Raw genomic sequence first — 18,630 nt, forward strand, 5'->3', positions numbered from 1 at the left:
TTGTTACGTGAGATTTCTATTGTGCTATGTAATACAAATTTATGGTTAGTTTGATAGTTTTAAAAACTTATGGGTATAAATCATATTTCTTAAAAAAATGAAATATGTTTCTCAAATTCTATGGCCAAACACATGGTAAAATTTCACCCAAATTTTCATCCAAATAATATTTGCCAAAAATATTTGAATATCTATGGCCAAACGCTAGCTAAATAGGGAGTAGTAAAACTCATCTATTTACAAATTAAAGTAGGGTATATTTCTCCAGAGTGTCGTCTGTAATCAATGGCTTCTTCACTCTCTTTCACTTGTCATGTCGTCAACTTTCCCATTTGTGATCCTAAACTAACCAATAGAAACCCTAGTTTCCGATCCCTGCAACTTCCCCTTCGTTCAATTCAGTGTGGTATTCGTGAACTACGAGGAAGAATCGACACAATCAACAAAACCCAAAAAGTTACAGAAGCAATGAAACTAGTCGCAGCCGCTAAGATTCGTCGAGCCCAAGAAGCAGTCATCAGTACTCGACCCTTTGCTGAAACCCTTGTTGATATGTTGTACAACATCACCCAACAGCTTCAGTTTGAAGATGTAGATATACCGTTGACAGAAATAAGACCGGTAAAGAAAGTTGGCCTTGTTGTTATTGGAGGTGAAAGAGGTCTTTGTGGTGGTTTTAACAATGGGATTTTTAAGAAAGCAGAGAGCCGGATGGCGGAATTGACGAGTCTTGGAATTGGGTATACTTTGATTAGTGTTGGTAAGAAGAGTAATGCTTATTTTCGGAATGTTGATAGATTTGTTGTTGATAGATTTGAGAGTTTTCCGACTGCTAAAGAGGCTCAGGTTATAGCTGATGATGTTTTCTCTTTGTTTATTAGTGAACAAGTTGATAAAGTAGAGCTTTTGTACACTAAATTTGTTTCGTTGATTAAATCTGATCCGGTGATTCATACTTTGCTCCCATTAAGAGGAGAGGAGTTTTTTGATGAAGATGAGTTTTTTAGGTTGACTAGTAAGGAAGGTAAACTGAGTGTGGTGAGGGATTTGAGAGTGAAAAGGGGGGAATTTTTTCCTAATTTAGAGTATGAGCAAGATCCTGCTCAGATTCTTGATGCATTGATGCCATTATATTTGAATAGCCAGATTTTAAGGGCACTTCAAGAGTCATTTGCAAGTGAGGTTGCAGCTAGGATGAATGCAATGACTAGTGCAACGGATAATGCTGTTGAGTTGAGGAGGAACCTTTCTATTGCTTATAATCGGGAAAGGCAGGCGAAGATCACAGGTGAGATATTGGAAATTGTTGCTGGAGCAGATGCACTAATTACATAGATGCTGAAATTTCTGTAGGATGTTTAAGAAAACGATTGCTTTAAGTTGATAATCCCTTGTTCCAATCTGTCTTAAAGAGAGAGATCATCTCTTTCTATATGTATGTATGAATAAAAATTTTTATGATTTTTTTTCCCATTGGTTATTCAGTATCCCATATTTTTATAATTTGTTTTTTAGAGGAAGGATGTAAAAAGTGAGTCCAAGTATAATCATGCTGTACAGTATGTTACTTATGCTTGTTAATTATTCATAGATTTTGTGAGAATCATGTTTCAACATAAGTATTCAAATAGCTAGTAAGAGCTGCTTCTTTAACAAAAATGCAGAACCTTGGAGATGGAATTAGGGCCTTGCAGGATTCTATAACTGAACCAAGAAGAGAAAATATCTCATGGTCATAGGGTGTTTACTAGGAGGCTGGAAATGGTGTATCTTATGCCTAAAATTTAATTAGTGCATTTCCTTTTCTTCTTCATTGTCTTTACTAGGAGGCTGGAATCTGCTAAAGACTCTATAAGCTGAAATCACAGCTAAAGCAAGAAAACAACAAAGGGTGATGGCATGAAGAACCAAAACCAGCTTCAATCTACTGCAGAATTTTCCAAAAGAAGTGCAACCTTCACTCCATGACACCATTTGGTCACCATTGTAGGCTAAGTAAAGAATTTCCCAAATTGCAGCCAATGATGTAACCATTAAGTATGCTACAAGCTGTGTGGAGAAAACAAAAGTTAGCTCACATGAAACAAAACAAAATAGTGGTAATTTATGTGATGTATTTTAACTGAATGCAAAATTTAGAGAAAACAATTGACTTTTTAAATTTATTATCTACAACAAATCATTGAAGATATGAGTAAATAGGTTGAAGAAACACTAAACTATTACGAATTTACGAGTTTCATAGTTAAAATATTGAATCTTCACAGAACATCATGAACTACTATGAACTTATATTAAAAGCATAATACATAAACATATCATTTAACTTTGCCTCCTATAGCATTTACACTCTCTAATTTTGGGTGTGAACAAATAGACATTTAAACTGATGTAGAGTTAAATAAGTAGACACATATATCTTACTTGACATCCTACATGTCTGTCTATTTATGCCCTACATGGCATATATGTGTGTTTACTTATTCAATTTTATACAAATTTAAGTATCTACTCATCCATGTCAACAGTTAAACAACTAAAATTGAATTAAAATGGTTAAATACCACCTAAGAAACTGAAAGTTAAATGATTTCTAAAATCAAATAAGTATCGCGTCAACTGCTACACTACACCAAAAATGAAATTAACTTTCTTTTCTAAATGTTCCGAAAGCCTATAGCATCATTGAATTCAATGTCAATTAACTTATGCCCGTAAAATTATAAAAATTTTAATATAAATATTTATTATTATTACAAAACAAGTTGGTTTTTATTATAGTGCTCTCTACCAAGATCCAGAATCACAATTTCTTGAGAAAAGAAGTGGAAGTGAGAATTTAATTACCTGATCAGAAACAAAGAAAACCCATGCTTTAGTGACTAAACCCCTGACCCACAAAGCTATAGCAGTAAGCAGAGCATATCCACCTGATGCAGCACTAATGGTAACCATGTACCTGTTCAAATTTACACTATTAATTATTTTTATATATAAGTTATTTTTATATATAAGATAGTAAGGACAAAATCTGACTCCTAGTATCAAGGTTTTGTTGAGAGTACGTACAAAATTTCTCTGTTGACTAATCTTATTAGCTTCGTAATTATTTTTTTTCTAATGAAAATTCTGATTCTGCCAAAAAAAAAAAAAGAATGAATATACTGACTTGAGTCCTGTGAAATTGGTGAATTCCAGCTTCCCATAACTGCTATTGTTCTGTTGATTGGTGATAGAAAGCCAAATGGAGGCAATAGACAAAGGAATGACAAACAACCTTAGTGTACAGTCAAGGGCTTTAAGATTTGATGTCATTTTGTTAGGTCAAAATGTAGAATAACTCCTCCTTACAGTACTTTACATATAGGGAGAAAGAGTTGGTGAATCTGTTTATGTTATTGAAATTTATTTTGAATTTTAAATATTTTTAGTAGAAAAGAAGGATTCGAAATGATGAGTTTGAAGGGCCTATCGATAGTGGGAAGAAAGAGAACAAGTGGGGTGACCTTTCAAGAAGAGAAATCATGGATAAAAGGTTAGTGAGTTTTGGTTGGTGATATCTCTAATATCTAAAACATTGTACTCCTCCCACTCCCAAACAACAACATAGTTGGCGTATAATCGTGAGACTGTTTGTATTCTTAATAATGTCTCAAAATTTAAATTTTTCATATGAAGAAAGTTTAGTTAAAAGCATTTTGAATTTGAAATTTTGATATGGAGAAAATTTAATTGAGAGCTTTATCACCGAATGAACCCGTAGAGCGGGATTTATATTTAGTCGGGGCTTCATATGAGTTATGGATACCGAATGAAAAAATAAATATATATATACACACACACTATTAAATAAATGACATAGTACATAAACATGACTCTTAACTTGGTTGGCAACTATGACCTTTGATTTTGGTGTGCACAAATAAACACTTAAACTTGTATAAAATTGAACAAGTAGACACACATGTTCTACATGACATAATACATGTAGGACGCCACAGAGGACACCGAATTGCCATGTAGGGTGTCATGTAGGATGAATGTGTCTATTTGTTCAATTTTAGATAAGTTTAATTAGGTGCCTACTTGTGCACACCCAAAGTTAAAATCATAGTTGCCAACTGACACCAAATTAAGGGTCACTTTTATGTATTGTGTTTTAAATAAACTAAATGAGTTAGGCCTTAAAAGGACTTTAAAGATAATTTCTCCCCTAATTGTAACCGTAAGGGCGGGGTGTATGCATGAGGAGGTCATCGAGTTCATTTTCTTCTTGATAGCATATATAGTACTAGTGTTATATTTTTTTGATTTTCTTTTAAAACTATAGATATGTGTACTGATCATGGGCATATTTGTATGCCCATATTGCTAATTGTACCCATAATTATGCTTAGTTTGGAGTTGTTAAATTTAGGTTTAAGAGTCCGTATTGAGTTAATTCTATGTGTCTGGACTAACCAACGTGATTAGTTGTGTAGGAAGACAATGTGAAAGAAATGTGCACTAAAAGGAGAAAAGAAAGCGACACGAAAATCTAAGGAGGAAGTGGAGCAAAATGAAGTTGAAGAAATGCCTCAGAGGCATTTACGTGCTAGATACGCGTTGCACAAAAGGGAGAGGATTATCAAGCTTCGAATTAATTTTGAAGCAGAAGACTACATGTAGCCTCCGCGTCGCGCAACAAGTTTGAAGAATATTAAGCCTTCAATTAATTTCGAGGCAGAAGACCTCGTGCTACCTTTGCGTCGCACAGAAGGCCTCCTCGTTGGATCCAAAGAATCAAAGGCTTCTACGCGTCGCACGCCTGAAGCCCAGATTTGGCAAATTCGACTTTAGTATAAATAGAGTTTTATTTTAGTTTTATTGGTCATTCTTTTACTAATTTTCGAACGGAGAGCATCAGGAACGATACTTTAAAGTTTTTGGGGTTATATTCTTTCTTTTCATCTTTTAACTTCTTGGAATGATTTACATATATTCGAAAATTTCTTTGATGATTATGAGTAGCTAAATACCCTAATTCTAGGGATGTGGCTACTGGATGAATGAAACTTGTTTAAATTGTTAAGGGTTTTATTATGAGTTATCTATGATTCGTTCTTATGCTCTTGCTATTTGTATTTCATGATTGGCCGCCATAGAAATAAACCTATTGTCCATATTGAACTCGAGAGACGAATAAGAGGATAGAACATGGAATATAGGAAGTTTAGTTGACTCTAAATTGCTAGGGTTAATCTGTTTCTAGGATAGAGATCTTTATAGTTTCCTTGATAGTCACAGTTCTCCCAAATTAGATCTTTATCTTTTCAATTGAAGGTCTATTATAAAATTTACCTATAATAGTCAATCGACAAGTTTCGACTAGTTTTGGCATGCTCTATCTTTGAAAGCCTCACATTGGTAGATTTCGACTACCAACTCATAGGGCCGATGCTCTAGTTGTTATTGTTAAAGATAGAGATGAAAAATGAAGAACAAAAATTGTAGATCGTTGGATCGGTTTGACAAATACTGAAAAATAGAATCGTAAAGGTGCTTTGATAACTTTGAGAATAATCAAAATGTATTAACCTAACCTTAGAGCACAATTTGTATTTTTCCATTTCTATAATACATTTTCTGTGCATTTATTTGATATTTCATAAATGCATTAGAGCCTGATAATTTAGATGTCGCATACGACTCTATTCTAAGAGAAAGTCATTACCAATTTTCTTTTGGGGAAATCGTATATTATAGCAAACTACTTATTCAAATTAAATGTCATAATTACAGTTTGATTTAATTATACTCCATATAAAACTGTTGCTATTTTGTCTTTCTCCTTGGTGAATCTCGTTCGCCACTCTCGACGGTCTCTCCCTCGCCTCTCTCGCTTTTATACAAATACAAATGTATAAAATGCGTTTGTGTTTGTATAAAACGCATTGTATTTGTGTTTGTATAAAGCGAGAAAAAATTGTATATACCAATACAAACACACATATTTTCGTTCTATACACTTATGATTATACAAATATAAATCTTCCTCTGCCCAATTTTTTTTATCTTTGTCTCTTTTCTCGCTTTATACAAACACAAATTATACAATTGATTTTTTTTTATATATGTATACCTAAACATATTATACAATTGCTTCTTTTTGTATATATGTATCGCGAAATATATATATTATGGACCGCAATTATGCAAACTATAATTACAGCTTACAAATATGATTTTGGTGTTTGCTATATGTGAAAGTTGCTCTTTTTAAAAAAAAAATTAAAATGGATAAATTTTAAGATTCACATAATTTTAATATGAAATTACAATCTATCTCTCTTTAGTTTATAATTATATTAATCCCTTAAAAAGTAACAGAAATCGGATACATAATATGTAGCTCGGATACATTAATAGTATCTCGAATATATTATAACATAAATGCTCAGATACATTATAAAATAAATCGAATACATAATATATAGCTTAAATATATTAAATATGTAACTTAAATATATTAAAGAAATAAAAATTACTAGGACATAAAGAAAACATAAAAAGCGTTATCATTTATAATTGAGGGTCAAATTTGAGACATTTCAAGTTTATTCCTCACCTCCTTCTGGAAGGCAAAAAGCAAAGAATAGTCTGAATAATAAGAAGAATAAAAAAGCAAAGCTGCTGTTGGAAGTACGAACTTGTTCTCCCTTAAGACTTTCCTTTCTCCTAAACCCTACACCATTGATTCTTTAGGTCAAAAACTTCTACTCGATTTACATGCAAGAGATCTACTTTATCGCCACCATCTAACTTTTTTTTTTTTTTAACAGGACCAAATCTACGATGCTGGGCGTTTTAAGGCGCAAGGTTGCTTCTGCTTCGGTATGTTATTTTTTTTTTGAAGTTGTGTACTTTGTTCGGAGCCTTATGATGAAATGAATATGTGGAGTTTTTTGTTTTATATTTTTGGGCAGGGTTTAGGGAAATCTATGTATGCAGTTCGACCTACCTCTAGAATTTCATCTACTGCAACTGAAGAGGTAATGTATATTTATAGCTGGATGTAAATGTAAATGTTTCTTATCTTATTATCTTATAAAAAAAATGATTTTCGGTTTTTGCTGAATTCTATTTTGGAACATTTTTACCTGAAATTCTTGCACCTATGACATTTGGTCAGTTTTAAGATAAATACATTATTGAGCTAGCACCCATGGCAACGAGCTTTTAGACCTTCGCTAGAGGTGTCTGGGAGAATAGATGGAGTGGTCAATGAAGTGAATTAAGCACCATGGTGTCTTAGGTTCAAATCCAAGCAAACACAAAAACACGAGGTGATTTCATTTTCATCCGTATTCATTCCTTGGCAGTATGGGAAGTCTATATCTATAAGGAAGTCTCGGATGTCAACTGTCCTAGACTTGGTGGACAGAGTTACCTAATACTTGTTGTTGGTGGGAGGTGAAAAATATCATATAGATTGGTTGAGAATCGAGATGCGTGCGAGCTGGCTCGGATATCATGGTTATCAAAAAAGATGTTCATTATTGAGCTATCGGGTTTAAGTACTCGATGATCATATGTCAATAGTCTATCTTGGCCTATGAAATGACAACATTGTTTTGATTAACAATATCAGGTAATCCAAACAGAGGAGTACTGTTCATCACATTGATTTCCTTTAATTTAGTAGGTTTTTAGGTTGGTTTGCTAAATAGGTAAATTGGTTTGGAACTGTATGATGTCAGTCCTTAGACCTCACCTGCAGTTTACGTTATCATGTCTTTTTTCCTTCTACTTCTCGTTATCTACTGTTTTATTTCTAGCTTTCGGCTATGATTGTGTTCTAAATTAGGTAGTTTCAACATGTAAAAATTTTTTTTTAGGTAGTTTCCACAGTTCATGATATGATGTTTTGAGATAAACCATCTGATAGTTATCCAGGCAGTATATATATATGTATTGTCCTAAAATTCCGGGATGCTATTTGTCTTTTGAAATTCCAGTTTCATATATTGGACTGGATATGCTCCTTATTTTTTCTTGTATACTTTGTTCTATTTGAGATTTTAGGCATAACATACTTTTCACATGTCAACAGATATTACTTCTTCCTATACAATGCGGTCATGCTCGGCATTTCAGTCATCTTGTTTTAGCTGGTAATTGTGGTGGCTCAATCACAAAATTCAAAATATTCATCTCATGTTGCTATTGTTACTAACTCCTAATTTGTGATACAGGATGCTCAGTGAACATGAGGCCAGATAGGTTAGTAACCATTTTCATCACTAAGAGACCTGCTGTGTAAAGGTGTACGGCATGAAAAAATGCACCATATGTTTCCTCCAATTAGTATTCCCATTTTCCTCATAGGACAACCATGCTTTAGTTCTATGTTTGAGGTGAAACCAACAGTTGTTTTTTTAATCTCTGCATATCTTAGTTTTGTTGTTAGCAATACAACTTGATCATTGTTTTTTGTCATTATACTTTGGTAGAAGACCAGACCTTGTTTTTGGCAGCTGCCTATGTGTCTTCCTGTACATAAATGAGAAATCAAGAGCTGAGGCAGTTCGAGGCCTCACTTGTTTACATTAGGATTAGGACTTCTTAATGTAAATGATTAAAATTGTCTCTAGATCTAAACACTAATTGATTAAGATTGTTTATTTTCTAACATCTCAATATGCATAATTTTTTATTTTGTAAAATAAAAAAAAATCATTATTTGATATAAAAATGAAACATTTATGCTCTTAAGCTGATCTTGAAAAGTGGATCTTGAAAAGCAATATTAATCTGCTTTAGTGTGTGTGTCTGTACATATATTATCTATTATTTCAGCAATTGACCTGTTATCAATAATGTAGAACTGACCACAAAGATATTTCACTTTTATACCCTTAAAGTCATTCTTAAATTGTAGTTTAAAGAAAGGAAAACAGAAAAACGCTGGATATGCAGTAAATTAACTGAAATCATTTTTGATTATTATTCTCCCATTTTCATCACCAACCTTATAACAAAAGATGAGATAATACGCCTTGAAGTATGTGCACACTTTCTTATGCTGTACCCTGTTATGATGTAATTCTTTCTTTGGTGGATGTTAGTGATAAAGATCAAGTAAAATTGATGATTATGTTGCATTTTGCTGCTCCTACTCTTCTTTCCCCCCTTTTTTTTGTTGAACCACATGAATTATTTTGCTGTCTGCAGGGGAGCTGTGGTTAATTTTCACTCAAGTCTATCACAACAGATTTGCATCAGGCCTTTTTGTTCAAATAGTGGTATATCTTCTCTAATAGTGATTTACCCTGTCTTGTCTTGAATCCTGATAATAATGCAGCATCTGCTAATGTACAACATGTAGCTATTTAAAATTAAAATGTCTTCTCTAGTTTTGGTCACCTGAAATGATTATTACCTATTCATAATCTTTGAGAAGATACCATTTCCTTTTCTTTTTAATTATTGAGATCTTATATAGATATTAATTGAAATTTGCAGGTTCTTTTGTCATTTATATTGTGATATCTAACTTTTAACATGTTAATCACGATAATCTGCAAATTCCTATTTAAGATTGAATGGTTAATTTGCATCGTCTATCTAAATATACAGTGATAGCTACTACTTGGAATGGAGGTGAAGTTACATATTCATTTGAAATTTAAAATTACTTTATACTCCATATGTTGCGAAATGATGTATTGGTTGGATGTTTACTCTTATTCATCTTCTTGTTTCATTTCTAGTCTTCTCTTCAGTGCTATCCCTTTTAGTTTTTCTATTGGGTTTGGTTGGGATTAAATATGAATACACAGGAACATTAGGACGTTTACCCTTCTATTTTCATTATTAGTACATAAATCCAGCTGATGGATATTTTGAAATACGTTAATCCAAAGTGGAGGGATCAGCTATACATGTTCTGCAATAATGGAGAATAATGATGACTACCATTTTTTTGTCTAGCAAGTTCATAATAGACACTTCTAACCCATGTATTCATTGTGTGCACAATTAGTTGTCTCTCACTTGTTGAATGAATGACTATCAGCGAGATGACTGGCAATTTTATTAATAGTTCAGAAATTGCTTAAATTGCTGTGTCCTACTGTGATCAATTGACTTTGCAATGTAATACAATTACTAACATTTTGTGCCTTCGTTTGCCCCATCTGAATTTCTTCCAAAGGTGATCTGGTCGATGCTGTTGTTCCTTATATGGGCGAATCCATAAGCGACGGCACACTGGCTAAATTGCTGAAGAGTATGTTTTTTGTTAGTGTCCACATATTTTTTCTTTATAACTTGGTTATTTTAATCTCATTCTTTTTGTGCAGATCCTGGTGACAAAGTAGAAGTTGATGAGCCAATTGCTCAGATTGAAACAGACAAGGTACTTGAACATGTTTAACTAATTAAGTCCAATTGTTTTTTGTGGGTTTCTGTGGAGGTTAATGGCTTATATGTCATCCAGGTAACAATTGATGTAACCAGTCCTGAGGCCGGTGTAATCCAAAAGGTAGAATATCGTTTTAATACTGGAACTCTTCATTTTCTTTCCCAGGTTTCTTATTCATTTGTTATTTTGATATCAATTGATTTTGCATTTGCTTTGGAACATTGATAGTTTGTAGCTAAGGAAGGAGATACTGTGGAACCAGGTTTCAAGGTTGCTATCATTTCAAAATCCGGTGAGGGTGTGGAGAGTGTAGATCATGTTGCTCCTTCTGAGAAGCCATCTGAAAAAGAAGCTCTAAAGCCAACTTCTCCCATTCAAGAGAAAAAGGTGGAAGAGGTGAAATCCAAAGTTGAGGTGGCTCCTGTGAAGGAGAAGTCTAAGGCAACTTCACCGCCCCCTAAACGGTCTGCTACAGAACCCCAACTTCCACCCAAAGAACGGGAAAGACGAGTAAGTCTCTTAGACTTTTGAAAGCTTTTTGTGATGACACTATTCATTTTAGCATCCGTCTCAATTACTGAGTAGCAACATCTGAATCCCTCTTGATGATAGGTTCCCATGACTAGGCTCAGGAAAAGAGTTGCCACTCGATTGAAAGATTCTCAGAACACCTTCGCATTGTTGACTACATTCAATGAAGTTGATATGTAAGTTTGGATTGTTATTTTGAAACAAATTTTTGAGCTTCTTTGTCATATGTTGTAGCTCAACCCTTCTGTTATCAGAAAGATAACCAAGTCCTTTGACAACTTGATCTTTGTTGCATGGATTCATGTAAAGGTACATATTCAGTATGTGTCTGGTATTGACTTGTTAATTTTTGCCAACTTTGTATTTTGAAGAAGGGAAAAGGACAAATATACCCCGGGACTATCGTAAACGGGGTATGCAGATACCCCGGTCATACTTTTGGAACATTGGTGCCCTTGCCATCCAAAAACTAGAGCATATATGCCCTTCACTCTAATGGAAGACAAAATAGGGACACGTAGTGCAATCTTATCCTTCGATCCAATATTTAATAAATGTCGATCGGTGGATAAGATTATGACACATGTATGTCCCTTAGTATAAAGGGTATATATGCAATAGTTTTTGGACGGCAGGGGCACCAATGTCTCAAAAGTATGACGGAGGGTATCTGCATACCGTAAATGGTATGCACGACAATTTGGATATATTTGTCTTTTTCCCCTTTGAAGAATCCACATGAAAAACCATGCTGATATCACACCTGTTTGACATTGTTACGCCAGTAAAAATGGAAGGGTCCATATATGATGTAACAGGTTTTATAGATGAGTAAAACTGGTTTACTTGAGTGATTTAGGAGGTCCAAATCTTAGTACTTCTTTCTTTCTGGGGATATTATTTTGTAGCTAGTGACATTTGAGGTTATAACTTAAGCATCTTTCTCTATTTAATATCCTGTAAGTAGAAACAGTTCTGTTTCTGTTCTTCTGATACGTTAGAGATGTAGGAGCCATTTGTCATAGCCCATGAAGTGAAGCTACACACCCGTTATATTAGTTGTATTCACTTTCTTCCATCTTTCTTATTGCAGGACAAATTTGATGAAGCTCCGATCTGAGTACAAAGACACGTTTGTTGAAAAGCACGGTGTGAAGTTAGGACTCATGTCCGGATTTGTGAAGGTATGAAAAGCATCAATGTTGATAATATTTTTAGTATATTTTCGTTGACTAACTACAGTGGAAAAGATCTTATACTAAATTTCAGGCAGCTGTTAGTGCACTCCAGAATCAACCTATAGTAAATGCAGTTATTGATGGTGATGACATCATATATCGGGACTATGTAGACATCAGTATAGCTGTTGGCACCCCAAAGGCATGCGCACCCCTCTGTTTGACTTCAATATTTTGAATTAAATTGACAGTTTTTAGACAACCTGTAATGTGATGGCTCGAATTTGTCCTTTTACCTGTTTTTGAGACCCTACTCTCTGTTTATTTGCCAATGTTCAAGTATCCTTTTCTAATTGTTCAGGGTCTGGTTGTACCTGTTCTCCGCGACGTTGACCGGATGAATTTTGCTGAGATAGAAAAGACAATAAACGAGCTTGCTAAGAAGGCAACTAATGGAACCATCTCTATTGATGAAATGGCTGGAGGATCGTTTACAATATCCAATGGTGGTGTGTATGGAAGTCTTCTAAGTACTCCCATCATAAATCCTCCTCAGGTACTTGTCCTTATTGAGACATCATGGTTTAAACTTTGAAATTCCCCAATAGATCTATCTGACAAGTGATGTTTTTGTTGCTTGATTTTGTAGTCTGCTATCTTGGGAATGCATTCAATAGTGAATCGCCCAATGGTTGTTGGAGGCGTCATTGTCTCAAGACCAATGATGTACATTGCGCTGACATATGATCATAGGCTGATTGATGGAAGAGAGGCAGTTTACTTTTTGAGAAGGATTAAAGATGTGGTAGAAGATCCACGCCGCCTACTCCTTGATGTTTGAAGATTTAAGATATACAACCATCCCTGGCTTTTGATTTGACTTTTCGTGGTATACCCAAGTGTTTGCGCAAGCTGAAAACCAGAAAATAAACGTTTGTCAAAGTTATTGAGGTCTTTGACATTGCTTTTGTCCCTGATTGTTTAATCAAGTTGCAGCAAATCTACATGCAAATAGAGATATGTAACAAACAATTCAATATTCATCCTTTTCCACAACTCTTGTATGTTTTTCTCATGATGCCCAAGGATTGCTTGAATACATTTTATCAGCTTGATGTCTTTATGCATTTTGTATTTGTCTTGTTGATTTGCCTTTTTTCGAACTGTATTGGAATTCACTTGTGTTTCAGATCCATCCATACAACAATAATTAGTTTTATGCTATGTCAATTATGTACTTGTCCATCTAGCATCTGAGTACAACTCATGCATAAGTCTCAAAACAATAAGTATGGATCTATCTATTATTAGAGATGAAATATGTAATAGCAACACTTAAATGTGTATTCATAGGTCTCAAGCCCTTCTTAGAAAGGTCCCTTCCCGCTTCCATGTTAAGAGAAAAAGTATATTGCTTGATTTAATCATTCTACTTCTCTTCCATGTCAAATATACCCAAGGAAGGCGCTACCATTTCTTTGGAAATTTCCAAAACATCTAAAAACTCTCTTCATTTTGCCTAGTTGATATTTATCTCCAGTTGGGGACAAGTGAAGTAAAATTTGACAAAAAGTGATTTCTTTTTAACAACAGCAAACACAACACATGTTATTTCCTGCTTTTTACGTCTCTCCCCTTTGCACAAGTCCACGGTTGTTGAGAAACTCTATTGTAGACTGAAGATATTTGTTGTTAGAGCTCAAAGACAGCTTGGCAGTTTCGACCAGCTTGGAGGAAAAATCTGATGCTCCTTGACATACCTACTTAACAAGCATTCAAGGATTAGACAACGGAACTTTGACTATTTACTTGCATCAAACCTTACAAACAATCCAACATTTTAACGTCCATCCATAAGAGATAGGAAGATCTGAAAAAAGCTCTCTTTCATAATTGGTACTGGTACTAACTTGAATGTCTTGGAGATTAGGTGCAGTTTTATATACCAACTAGGACGGCAGGTCCTTCAGTCAATGATTTTAGGAAAAACACACACAAAGAACTGTGACTTACTCCAAAAGAAGATGCAATAGCATTGCAAGCATCAAGTGCGAGATTTCCTCGGGCAGCCTTCAAAGACAGTACTCAGATTTAGCTTATTAACGGCTCCCCAATTCTTTTATCTTTCATGGAAGAGCAAAAGGATAAGCAAGGTATTACCTGTATTGGTTCTTGTACAACAGTATCAATTAAGCTCTGAAGAAGAACTGCAGAAAATGAAGAAAGCTCTTGCAGATATTGTTGATCACAATAGAACAAAGAGTCATTGCCCATAACCTGGATGCGTGATAAATTAATATAGAGAGGGTAAAGCACTAGGACACTTGTGAAAGAAAGATGAAAAATATATAGATATCCAAATCAAGGGAATGAAAAACTAGTAAGAGAGTGAAGGCGGTTCCTTTTTTAGGATAATCTTTCACATATCCATCATTTATTAACATAGTACCAGAAACTGCAAGTTGTTATGCCCACAACAATAACTGTAACCGACAATCTGACCTTACTCAAAAGAAAAAATACATTTATAACAGGCATTTCTTCCTGTAAATGAAATGCCCACATGTATAGTTTCTCATTCCACCCATAAATAAAATGGATGCATGCAGGATGACCTTACCTGATGAAACGTCAATATACACACCTTGTTTTTATCAAGTTATACAGTATACTCGTGCACTATTCATCCTACACACCCGCTGTAAGGGACACCCGAGATATTTCCGTAGAAAGCAAACTTTTAGAACTATCTCGGTGAGAAAATAGAAGAGAAGGGTGATGACCTGATGTATACAAGACACTTGTTTATAGATGTCAAACACAACACACATGATAATTTATTGACATAAGATTGGCCCCTCAAAACTAGGAGTCAACCTTACATACAAAAGTGAGCACATATGGGGTACTCGTATTCCTTTGTCATCTCGTAAGGAATCTAAGAGATCAAAATAGGAACATGATCTTCTAATACATCCCTCTACACCATACTATCTTCAAAAAACATCCCTTGTTCCTTTACTCACAAATTCTCCACCAGATACAAGCTTGAGAATTGAATATTCTCCACCCCCTGCCCCATAACACCTCTCTGCTAGCTCCTAACCTCGCCACAATTCTCAGAAACAGTGTACTTAATTTAAACATATATCAAATCCAAAGAAACCTACAATGTAAAAGCAGGTGCGTTGCTTCCATCTCCTGTTGTTGCATTAACAACATGAATGCAAACTCCACCATCCTTGAAGCTCTAGATCTGCATAATGATTTCCAATCGGGCATTGCTTTTACACATTCAACATAACTGAACATGATAGTATGACTTCACTGTGAAGTATTTACTAGATCACCCTTTCAAAAATCTGAAAATCATTCTCTCTGAACTGTGTGGGAAGAGGGATGTATAACCTCTGGGAGAATGTTTAACCTCTTCGAATTCCCAGCTCTGTAAGGTCTTACAAGAATAATCTCAAGTCACCTGCACATTGCCACTTTTATGGACCTCCACACCATGAACTTGTCACTCATAACAGAAAATGAATTTGGGAAGCCTTCTTTAGATGTGCTGTCACCATACGATACATCAAGCCAGAACCGTATTCAGTTTTAGAGTTCCCACATAGAATCCAATAAGCTTTGAAAAGATTAAATTCCCTTCATAATCCATTTGCCGTCCCCATAAGTAGTTCTCACCTCCTTAACATTCATATCAGTCACATCCATACTTCACCCAAATCACTTTCTTCCCATAGCATTCTCCTCGCATGCGAATCTCCTAAACTGTCTTCCCATAGTAAGAGTATCTATTGTACGAAGAGCTTGCTCATCCAGATGACGGGAATGAATCATTTTGTTTAACCTATCTCATTCTTAAAAGCTGACTTTAGCAGGAATATAGTGTTTTCCTACTTGGCTACAGCTGATGCATTCACAGCAGTGACACCTATGCCTTGGATCAAATTCATCTCTAATCATCACTAGTGTAAATGTTAGATTTGGCTGCTATAAATTCATTTCACCACTGCCATTAAAAGTAATATTCCCAAGAGAAGGAGAATAGCCCTCCTGTCTGCTAAGCTGGATAACAGGATATCAACGTGCTTGACTTACATAATCAGAAAGGACCTGAGCATATCGGAGTAGATACCCAAAGATAATGATGCAGCGCATCTTTAGGGAAATATTCCCTGTCTTGAGAATAGATATTAGAATATATATAACACTCCAAACCTCAATATTTCCAAGACTAAATCTTCTAGGGACTAATAATAACTGCAGGAAGGTTACCTACATAAATCATCTTTAATTGCTTCAGCAGAAATGATGTCCTTCTACAAGCTTAACCACAAACTACCTGTTTTCTTGCACGGAATACTATACATCTGAAAATTGATGTAATATACAACCAAGTTCATTATTATGAAACAGCAGGAATACCTCATCATGTGTTGCATGGTACAGGAGATTATTCTGGGACAACGCAGCAACTGTTAAGATGAGTGCACATAACATCTTTGCCTTCATACTTGGCAGCATCCTACAACCCAATAATAGAACATTAATAGAGGATGAAAAGCAAATGATAAAAGAAGATATAAGGATGTCTCACCATGACAAGGAGCTGAGGATGGAAAACATATTCCTAGGGATGCTAGTGACTCCTCGCTCAATGTTACCTGGAATGAAAATCCAGGAGATAAGGCAGTGCCACAAAGCTCATTGGAAGTATAACGTGATCCTCTATCGAAATTTTTTGACATCTAAACATCTAAGCACACTATAAATATCTTTTTGCCTATATTAATTATTAGTTAGGAAGATGTTACCTAACTCAAAATTTACTTTTCCATAAACTTCAGGCAGAAAACCGATTAATTCTTATCAAAAAAGAAATTCACTTTATGCAGTTCTTTGACAACGTTCTAGGACCTTAAGCAAAGTCAAATTATTTGTTCTCAATACCAAATATACATCCAAATTAGATACTAACTGTGGCCAATCTTATAAAAATGCTTATAAAGATGAGCAAAGCAAATTGGATACCAACTGTGGCAAATCTTATGCAAGTGCTTATAAAGATGAGCAAAAAAGGAACACGTTCATCTCTCAGAGTTCAATTACTCCATACTGGCAGCATAATTTCTACAAAATATAGAACCATAACTGATTGAAAACTATCTTCATCACATTACAAGCTCTATATTTCCATTTCTTCAGAGTTACCAAGAGACATTTCATGATCCTACTCCACAACTTTTTGCTTCTCCATCAATGAGTATTAGGGACCATCCGACCTAGTGGCTAGTAGTACTCTCTAGTCTCTCTATACACAAGACACTAGACCCTCACTATTAAGAATATTGTAAACAATATCGCTAATCAATTAGAAATAATAGTCCAATTAGTTAGATTGATCCTTTCCTGTTTTGGTACTTGTGCATTCACTATTTGAATTACAATAGCTTGAAGAGTCCCACATTGGATTAAAAAGGGATGAGTGGTCTCCTTATAGCCTTGCGCATCCTCCCCTCATCAGCTAGCTTTTGAGGTTGACTTAATTTCAAGATTCATTTCTTTGCATGATATCAAAGCCATTGTTGCCTTTTTGAGGTGAGTTATCTCCCTCGCAGCACTAGGGTTCCGTATTTATCAAAGAGGTCCAGTTTTCTGTCTTGGTTGGCTGTCCGCAACACAATCTCCTTCCGATCAGTTCCTTTTGGAATTGTTTTTTTCTCCATTGGGTCGCTGGAACGTTCCGAGCCTATTCCTACCAGCTTTGATTTATTTCGGCCACCATAATTAGGGTTCCGTAGTGGCAGCTACATTTAATGTGGGATCTACTTTTCTAACAACTTTTTCCGTTTTTTTTTCCATTTCTCACTTCAAAGGCTTGTTCCGAGTACATACCTACTGATATTGATTCTTTACCGATCACCAAAGTAAGGGTTCTGATCCAACAACTAGCTTTCCAACGACTTCTCCCAGAAATATTTTTCAGATCTCGGGTTGAAAACCTATTCCAACCCTTCCAATCCAAGTTCTGGAAGATTTAGTCCAGCCGTCTAGGCATAATTTTTCCGGCTAGATCAGGCAGATTCTATCTCAGGAAGGTTATTGTTTATTTCTGAATATCCGTGCTCAATTAAGGATCATTACTCGTTTAAACTATGGGTGATACGAAAATCATATATATATATATATATATATATATATATATATATATATAAGAGAACCCTAGGCCCGCCTACGTGGCGCCACCACAAACAAGAATTCCCTTTTAATTTATTTATTTCCAAAATTAGCCTTTCCTTTCGTGAAAAGTTGTGACTTTTAAAAAGAGTAGTGACTTTTATGAAGAGTTGCGACTTTTATGAAGAGTTGTGGTCATTCTGATAAGGCACAATAATCATTTGTTCACACTACCCGAGGGATTTCCTCTCATTTTAAAACAACGAAAATTCTAAATTTCTTCTTCGTCCGCACAATTAAATATTCGTGTACTTTGCTCTTGTTGAG

The 18,630-nt window shown here is 34.9% G+C and overlaps 4 protein-coding genes across 10 annotated transcripts in view; 2 read left to right on the forward strand and 2 right to left on the reverse strand.

The window, feature by feature from the left end:
* Positions 1-242: 242 nt before the first annotated feature.
* Positions 243-2,052, forward strand: LOC107007189 (ATP synthase gamma chain, chloroplastic-like). 3 transcript variants are annotated; one of them, XM_027913863.1, is made up of 2 exons: positions 243-1,288; positions 1,665-1,777. In XM_027913863.1, exons 1-2 carry the CDS (start codon positions 286-288, stop codon positions 1,682-1,684), a joined length of 1,023 nt encoding a protein of 340 aa, XP_027769664.1. In that variant the 5' UTR covers positions 243-285; the 3' UTR covers positions 1,685-1,777. The 3 variants fall into 3 exon arrangements, with proteins under 3 accessions (XP_027769664.1, XP_027769663.1, XP_015061187.1); XM_027913862.1 differs by lacking the exon at positions 1,665-1,777 and adding an exon at positions 1,827-2,052 and having other exon boundaries at positions 244-1,288; XM_015205701.2 differs by lacking the exon at positions 1,665-1,777 and having other exon boundaries at positions 244-1,471.
* On the reverse strand, positions 1,604-3,539 carry LOC107007190 (CASP-like protein 2D1). Its single transcript, XM_015205702.2, has 3 exons — positions 3,170-3,539; positions 2,848-2,959; positions 1,604-2,049 (listed from the first exon to the last, which is right to left on the reverse strand). Exons 1-3 carry the CDS (start codon positions 3,313-3,315, stop codon positions 1,789-1,791), a joined length of 519 nt encoding a protein of 172 aa, XP_015061188.1. The 5' UTR covers positions 3,316-3,539; the 3' UTR covers positions 1,604-1,788.
* Positions 3,540-6,545: 3,006 nt separating this feature from the next.
* LOC107007148 (dihydrolipoyllysine-residue succinyltransferase component of 2-oxoglutarate dehydrogenase complex 1, mitochondrial-like) lies at positions 6,546-13,333 on the forward strand. Of its 2 annotated transcripts, none has more exons than XM_015205633.2 (15): positions 6,546-6,681; positions 6,822-6,873; positions 6,966-7,031; positions 8,093-8,153; positions 8,235-8,262; positions 9,214-9,284; positions 10,196-10,270; positions 10,344-10,399; positions 10,481-10,525; positions 10,634-10,915; positions 11,018-11,112; positions 12,030-12,120; positions 12,206-12,316; positions 12,476-12,670; positions 12,764-13,333. In XM_015205633.2, the coding sequence occupies exons 2-15, from the start codon at positions 6,835-6,837 to the stop codon at positions 12,953-12,955; spliced, it is 1,407 nt and encodes a 468-aa protein (XP_015061119.1). In that variant the 5' UTR covers positions 6,546-6,681; positions 6,822-6,834; the 3' UTR covers positions 12,956-13,333. The 2 variants fall into 2 exon arrangements, with proteins under 2 accessions (XP_015061119.1, XP_015061118.1); XM_015205632.2 differs by having other exon boundaries at positions 6,588-6,744.
* Positions 13,334-13,385: 52 nt separating this feature from the next.
* The window catches only part of LOC107007147 (UPF0505 protein), a 36,777-nt gene continuing 31,532 nt past the window's right edge, over positions 13,386-18,630 (reverse strand). For 2 of the 4 annotated variants that reach the window (XM_015205629.2, XM_015205631.2), the window contains 5 exons: positions 16,724-16,790; positions 16,552-16,651; positions 14,275-14,391; positions 14,128-14,184; positions 13,386-13,874 (listed from right to left, as the gene is read on the reverse strand). In XM_015205629.2, the coding sequence (XP_015061115.1) occupies positions 13,737-13,874; positions 14,128-14,184; positions 14,275-14,391; positions 16,552-16,651; positions 16,724-16,790 (479 nt within the window). In that variant the 3' untranslated portion in view covers positions 13,386-13,736. Of the gene's footprint in view, positions 13,878-14,127; positions 14,185-14,273; positions 14,392-16,405; positions 16,469-16,551; positions 16,652-16,723; positions 16,791-18,630 lie in introns of those variants that run through there. The other 2 variants (XM_015205630.2, XM_027913691.1) reach the window with 2 other exon arrangements.

This window comes from Solanum pennellii, chromosome 12, assembly GCF_001406875.1.
Source record: "Solanum pennellii chromosome 12, SPENNV200".
NCBI lineage: Eukaryota > Viridiplantae > Streptophyta > Magnoliopsida > Solanales > Solanaceae > Solanum > Solanum pennellii.